Source organism: Wasmannia auropunctata, unplaced genomic scaffold, assembly GCF_000956235.1.
Source record: "Wasmannia auropunctata unplaced genomic scaffold, wasmannia.A_1.0 LD335999.1, whole genome shotgun sequence".
Classification (NCBI taxonomy): Eukaryota; Metazoa; Arthropoda; class Insecta; order Hymenoptera; family Formicidae; genus Wasmannia; species Wasmannia auropunctata.
This window is the reverse complement of record NW_012026891.1, coordinates 854,898-862,140: the sequence shown is the minus strand read 5'-3', so window position 1 is coordinate 862,140 and position 7,243 is coordinate 854,898. Positions and strand designations below refer to the sequence as shown.

The following is a 7,243-nucleotide window of genomic DNA, read 5'->3' as shown; positions in this document are numbered from 1 at the left end:
TTAAAAAATTTTGGTTTATTGCTTCAGGTTTAATCGAATGACAGATCCCCGCAACGCCGATTTGACAGTGGCTACAAAAACGACGTTTAATAAAATGGCTTCAGCGTCATTTTATTAAAAAAATAAATGAAAAAAATATTTTTTACTTCTAAAGACATATATTATTAAAGCCTTAAAACGAATTTTGTATTACTTTTATTATTTCCTAAAAAAAATTCATAAAGTTACCTATGATTTTTAAGCGCTCAAGGTGGTGTAATCCCTTAAATGCGAGAGATTTCGGCACGCGTTTGTGTTTTTCTCGCGGGGCTGACAATCACCTTCTTCGCGAGCGACGTAGTTTAGACTGGACATAAGCGGTCGGCTTGCGTAGGCAAGCATGGTGTACGTGACGTCTTCCGCTTAACAAAAAAAACCCGATGAAATTAAATAGCAATAAGAAAGTATAATCGAATCGTGTTTTTTTTCCAGAAATGTCATCAGAAATGAAATCGGATATCTCATTCGTAGGTCCTCTGATAAATCATCGTACGTTTTTTCTTATTTTTTGAGTTTGTTGCGTTAACACAAAGTATCCTGTTAGCCGCACAATTTTTCGCACATTCCTCGGCTAATTTTAAATCGATTTTGCCTCGAATTCGTTCGCGTTATAGTTTCTTATCGGCTTTCTCGCTGGCAGGGTCGCTGCTGTAAAATTTAACGAGCAGTGTACGGCGTCGCTCGCGCTATACGCATCGAAGTAAAGAAAGTAAACTAGCTCGACGTCGCGACACATTTGCATACGCGTGCACATGTATGCGTATACATATAAATATATATATATATCTTACACGTATCGCGCGCTCCTAGAACCGCGAATAATTTTTCAATGTCTCTGAATGAAGATATAGCGTGGCCGACCAAAGGTAGGACTAAATCCGAGGTTGCTACCGCACGGCCGAAGCGCGGTCCGACCGCTTATCGAGCATGTACACGCGATAATGTCGCGTTGCTGCACTGAATGGGCGGAGAAACGTATTACCCACTTACGTTTTACGACGTCTTGCAGAAACGTATGTACGAATCACGGTGCCGCGGATCACGACGTTAACGTTAATGCCGCGGCTGCTTAACTTTAATCGATCGAATCTACACATTTGCGCTCTGCAATAAATAAAGTATGTACACCCTTTGTCTATCTCCTCGAAACGGTGTCGATCGAAAACGGAACGGCGAATCTGTCCGCGATGAATGTACGCCGCGAGTAATGATACTTCCTGGGCGAGGAGTAACTGCGGGTAACTCGGTTAGCCACTAAATCAATTTCTCTAGACACCGCGCCGCGCCGGTTCTCCTTTTTTTCCCCCTCCTCCCCCGGTCGGCGCGTTCCACGTACATATCGAGTTTACGGTTCACTGGATCCCGCGCTGTTGCATTATTGTGTGTCCACGCGACGGTTTCACGTTCGCGGTTTCTCAATTCACGACGCGCAATTCTCGGATCAGACTACGACCGGGATCAATAAGTTTTCCACTAAGAGGTGCGTTCGTTTTTTTTCCCCTCCCGACAATAATTCCGTGATTATCGTAGCGGCGACCGCAACAAGTCACTCGGAGGTGACGCGAAAACTGGTGCGTTTCGCCGCACATACGCCGTTTATACAACCGTTTATACGCGTGCGGCGCGTTTTTCTACTTTTAAAGAAAATTTCCGCTTCCTCTTACTGGAGTTTCTCCCGGACATTATTGTTACTGCCGTCCTGCGCAGACTGAACCTGTTGCTGAACCTGGGCGATCCAGCGCTTCGTTGCCTCCTTGAATTGCCGCAGATTCACGTGATCGTTGGTCGAGACGGCGGCCAAACACCTCCACAATTCCTCCAGATTGTCGATTCTATACCGATCAAAATTAACACGTTGCGTTACGACATTCGTAAAGAAGCGATTCTTTCTCGCGGAAACATCGATCTACACGGAGACAACCCGACGATCAGCCGTACAGACAACACTTCAATGTAAACAAATGCCATACATTTGTTTACGTACATGCAACACGTGTCACGCACGTCGAGCCGCACAGATCGCGACCGTTCAATACGATTTACATTACACGTGGGCTTTCCCGCCTCGCGAAAATATATGCATGTATTCCAAAGCCGTGCGCGCCGAGTCGTCGATCGCGTTTGTCCTTGTATCGATCGGCCTGCCTGCCTGCCTGCCTGCCTGCGGCGTACACACACCGGGCGATTTGTTTCGAACTGTATCGCGGTCGCGTACGTCTCAACTGTTTCGTCAACAACTGGCGAACGGCGCGTGCGGCGTGTCTGTCTGTGCGTGTCTCCGACGAGGAAAAAAAATAAGCCCTTGGCGGGACGGTGCATGGGACACTCACGACCAGGCCGGCAATCGATCCTGAATGTATTCGACGATCCTGGAGATCGGCACCGCGTCCCCCGTGAGCTGCACCGCGGTCGAGTCCGGCGTCGAGATCGAGGCGTCCGCGTCGCACTCCACGAATATCTGCCTCAAAACTGGAAAAACGACGGATCGCCTTTCATTCTCCACGCTTCCGAGGACGAGAGACTCGCGATCCTCGTTCGATTCACTTATATATGTATCTTATAGTTGAAAAGACGCTTCGGACAAAACACATGAATTAACCCTCAATTGTGAGAATTTCACAGTGATTTCTGCCACTTTTCTGCACAGATTTAATTTCCTGCAATTTTTATATATAAAATAAAAACAAATACTTGTACTTTTAATTAGAAAAGCGAGATAAAAGTAATTGCGCTCGTCCACTATGCGTACTTTATACCGGTGTATTTTTTCTCTGTATTTTCATCTGTGTTTACATAAAACTCAATTTTTTGTGCCAAAAAGTGACAGATAATCCACATGCATGGTTAAAAATTGAAAACCTTGATTTGGAATCAAACCCGGCAAAGGCTGACATCCCAAATGTTCTAACAACCGCCATTCAAGCAAGGAGAATTCAATGATCTCCACGAGTACGAGCTCGACGTTCGCGCACCGCAGAATTTTCCACTCCGAGGTCGAGCGATTAGTGATTTAATTAGTCAGTGGAAAATCACCATTCTCCAATTCGACGTCCTCCGATCCCGCGGACATGTCGTCGCCGAGGCGGCCGAGGATTCTGCGATTCGCTCGCCGCCGTTTCCCTGCGAAGGGGAGACGGGCACTCGTCTACGCACGCACACATACGCGGCGAGGGATCGCGATTCGCATATTTTTTTCTTTTTTTATTTACGAGAAGCGTGCAACACTCGACGACAAGGAGCTCAACCGTGACGGGGGGAAACCGATCTCGCGATCGGCACTGAAAAACTGAAAAGCTGCGACGATCAGACTACCCCATATTCCGCTGTTCCGTAGAGAGGGGGGAGGGGCGAGAAGCCGAACAAGGCCGTCCGTTTACCTTCACCGCGGCGTGATTACCTTCGACGTGCGCGGCGGAAGGGGAAAATTGTCGCGCGTGCTAATTGATCGATTTTCCCGACGCGAAGGTGCAGCCGTCGTACAGGCTATAGACGCCTGAACAAGGCGGGAAAATTGCATGGAGGTTTACCTCCGTAGAGAATTCCTTCGTTTGTTTCTTAACCGCACTCTCTACTTTTCTCTCTCTCTCTCTCTCTCTCTCTCTTTCGACGAAGATGACGACGACCCCCCTCCCCCCTTCTTCCACGGGATCTCGAAGATTCGGCTTACGATGGTGGAAAGATAAATTTTTTAACTACCATAATCCTCACACATGCGCTGCATCGCGAGGGAGATTCGTTCTTGCGTGTCTATATCCTCTTTTTCACACCGCATGACGTGTCTGGGTATCTCGACAACGGGGACATTTGTTAATTGTCATTTACCGCACTTCCCTCTGCACCCTCGCGATTCTCTCGCGAATGTGATCCCAATTTTAGCGACACCTTTTAGAACCCGAGCGGATATGAGAGCGGATTAATAATCAACCGCGCGCGGTTGACGTGACCGACACCGACTACCCGACGGCGGATAGTCGCGCCAAATTCGAATCTGCACGCTTCGAAAGCAGATATATATATATATATATACACGCAGAAAATTGACCGTCTGTTTCACGCATGCGTGAAGAGAACGACCACACACATAAATCCAGGAAAAGGATAAAAAAAAATTATTAATCCAATTCTAAAATTATTATGATAGAAACTACTCTTGAAAATTTCAGATAAATAATTATAGTCTCTGATTTTTCAAAGAAAAATCCACTCGAAATTGATCTAACACAGCAGATATGATAGCTCGATAAATAAACGTTGTATATGAGAAACTTAGTAAAACAATAAAATCAATTAATTTTGCAGGCTGCAAATTTTACAATTTATCCTAACAGTTTTTGAGATCCCAGATTTATGAAGAGATTTACGCAATTTATGAAGAAAAACATTGAAACATCATTCGATCTTTAAAACATAATAAATTAGTAACATTAATTATAAAATTGCAGTAATCAGAATGACTGTGGAATAGAATAAATTGAATGTGCAATTAGATCAAAATCTTTATATATACAATTATGATACATTTGCATCAAAGCTGATAGTCGAGTAGCTGCAATTTTGTACTTAATGTTATTTAATGTTGCTTTTATAACTATTAAATATGTATTGACAAAATATTTTACAAAATTAAAAATTTATATTTCTAATGTATTACATAAAGGCTCGTCTTTTCTAAGATTCTTCAGTCGCGTTTTTCAAGAGCACACGCAACTATTTTCATTTTGACAATCATCTCAGGTTTTCTCATTTTAGGCTGCAAAAGACTTATTAGACATTCACGAACCTCGCATTTACATAAACTCAATATTTCCAAAATCTGTTCGCTAGTACACAGTTCAATGGTTTGCAAACAATATTTAATCAGATAATCTAAAAGCTCGGATTTCAGTTCCTCGGAATCCATCTTTCTTTCCGCCTCTGCTTCTGAAACTATCACGTACATTGTTAGACGCTAAGAGATGAACGTGCGTGCGTGCATTATTTACAATGTTCAAAAATAAAATTAAGTACCTGTTTTAAGGGAGAAAATTAGTTTCGCGACAATACAATCTATTCTTGCCTGGACACTCATGTCGCAACGACGAAAACCCAACAATACGCGCACAGTATCGCAAATTATGTTGGCGCTCTGTTGCCGGACTGGATATAAATTATACTTCTTGCACGACTTCAATATCGCAAACATAATTTCCATCAACATTTTAAACATCTTGTCATTCTCATAGTCATCCTCGAATTTAAGCGAGCCAGATTTCATTACGGCAATTAGCACCGCCAGCCAGTGACCGACGAACGTCCATTGAGAGAAACTCTTCTCCTCCATTGGTATTACCTGTATATACGATTCCAACAGAGCGTGAAACAGGATGTCTGTCCTAAACAGTCTCTCGAAGAAACTGTCCTCGTGCTGCAGACTTATCTGGGATATAGATTCAAGCAAACATATTGCGGCCTTTAACAAGTCGTCTGCGGCAAAAGATAAGATTACATTAGTTGGGATTTTCTCTCACGACACATTAGAGTACGTATTTAGCGTACCTACATTTGGTCGAACTGTCTAATATGAAGGTTATAGATTTCCCAAAAAATTCGCATTCCGTAAGATGGGCCACCCAATTTGATTGAGGATCTTGCCCGATTTTCCATACAGCCGATTGTAAAATCCTGACGAGTTGAATCAATATTAACGAGTCGTTGGATTTTAAATAACTTAGAAGTTGTGTGACTAATTCTCGATCGCAGCCTATTTTATCGATGACTTCTTCATTACTGCATAAATTGCCAATGATACCCAAGATTATTTCCTAGAAATATATTCTTAGCTATTGAAATGGTCAAAATTTGTCGTTAAAAAATAATTTCTGTATAGAACCCAATCGAACGTCACAATAAAAATAAACATATATATCGTACAGTCAATCGTGGATTGTCAGGAATCGTTAGCGCATTCTTGGCTATCGTAAGAAAATCGTGTGACATAAGATACGACACCATTTCCTTTTCCGCACTTAGATTCCACAAAGTGCAAAGGTCATTCTCTAGCTCTGTCTTCCAGCTTGTCTTATCAACCTGAAATAAGTTATTAAATTTATTATTTTTATTTTATCCTAAATTTAAACAAATGATTATCATTTGTGAATAAATTACCGCTAGTAAAAGAGATCAAAAAGGAATTTAAAAAAAGGTGACAAATTGTACCTGATAAAGCAAAATTTCAAAAAGTATTCCACCTAACATACTTCATTTATGAGTCTCGTATGACATTACTACATAAGATAATTAATTATACTTAAAGAATAACTTTCATAAGGAATTACCTTACGCAAAGACATCAGAGTGGTGAGCACCCACTTGCTGCTGCAGAGACTGTCACCCACAGCATCGATGATCAACACTTTCAGTTCCTCTTCACTAATGTCCTGTGAGTCTATCATGTCAGGAGTCTTATCAAGTACCTTCAACATTTTCACATAATTTCATTGAAAGTAAACGAACAATTCTGAAGTTTATAATTTGCGTTGTACTGTACGCATACAAATATACTCATACAGTTTGTATACGAATAGCACAGCATAATATTCATGTGCATACAGTAATTGCTGACAAGTCAGTGATTACATTTTAGGTTAGAGACCACTTAAATAAGTTGTCAATTATCGCAACTTTATTATAAATTACCTCGGTGCGAAACAGTCGCGAGGAAAGAATCGCAATCGCAGCGTTTTCCTCGCGAGAAGAGATCTTCAATCTCAGACGACTTTAAAAATTATATTTACATTATATATCTTCTTCGAAAACAGTCCCCTATAGCCAATAATACATACACAATACTAGGCGCCGATATCCACTTTTGAAATGGAACTACATAGCAGTCATTTTCTGACACTGCCGATAAAATCATAGGCAGAGAGAGAGTGGATGTGGTTCGAGTCAGGATTATATAATTGTATATCAGGCATTTTATCGACATTCTCGGTTATATAATATTCATTATTCTAGGCTTCAGCAAAAGAAAAATTACGTAAATATCTATTATAATTATATATATACATATTTTCCATTCATACATATATACACGCAGAAAATTGACCGTCTGTTTCACGCATGCGTGAAGAGAACGACCACACACATAAATCCAGGAAAAGGATAAAAAAAAATTATTAATCCAATTCTAAAATTATTACGATAGAAACTACTCTTGAAAATT

The 7,243-nt window shown here is 41.4% G+C and overlaps 2 protein-coding genes across 13 annotated transcripts in view; both read right to left on the bottom strand.

The window, feature by feature from the left end:
• Nucleotides 1–4,209, bottom strand: part of LOC105453499 — an 18,768-nt gene extending 14,559 nt beyond the window's left edge. For 5 of the 9 annotated variants that reach the window (XM_011695507.1, XM_011695510.1, XM_011695515.1 and 2 more), the window contains exons 1-3: nt 3,736–4,209; nt 2,370–2,508; nt 1,704–1,871 (exon numbers count right to left, since the gene is read on the bottom strand). In XM_011695507.1, the coding sequence (XP_011693809.1) occupies nt 1,704–1,871; nt 2,370–2,508; nt 3,736–3,811 (383 nt within the window). In that variant the 5' untranslated portion in view covers nt 3,812–4,209. Of the gene's footprint in view, nt 1–1,029; nt 1,260–1,703; nt 1,872–2,087; nt 2,257–2,369; nt 2,509–3,072; nt 3,540–3,735 lie in introns of those variants that run through there. The other 4 variants (XM_011695508.1, XM_011695509.1, XM_011695511.1 and 1 more) reach the window with 4 other exon arrangements.
• A 308-nt stretch (nt 4,210–4,517) lies between these two features.
• Nucleotides 4,518–7,243, bottom strand: part of LOC105453498 — a 2,990-nt gene continuing 264 nt past the window's right edge. Inside the window, exons 1-6 of one of the 4 annotated variants that reach the window (XM_011695503.1) lie at nt 6,715–7,234; nt 6,354–6,491; nt 5,950–6,105; nt 5,579–5,840; nt 5,047–5,502; nt 4,518–4,965 (exon numbers count right to left, since the gene is read on the bottom strand). In XM_011695503.1, coding sequence (XP_011693805.1) covers nt 4,718–4,965; nt 5,047–5,502; nt 5,579–5,840; nt 5,950–6,105; nt 6,354–6,470 — 1,239 coding nt within the window. In that variant the 5' untranslated portion in view covers nt 6,471–6,491; nt 6,715–7,234 and the 3' untranslated portion in view covers nt 4,518–4,717. Of the gene's footprint in view, nt 4,966–5,046; nt 5,503–5,578; nt 5,841–5,949; nt 6,106–6,353; nt 6,500–6,714; nt 7,235–7,243 lie in introns of those variants that run through there. The other 3 variants (XM_011695506.1, XM_011695504.1, XM_011695505.1) reach the window with 3 other exon arrangements.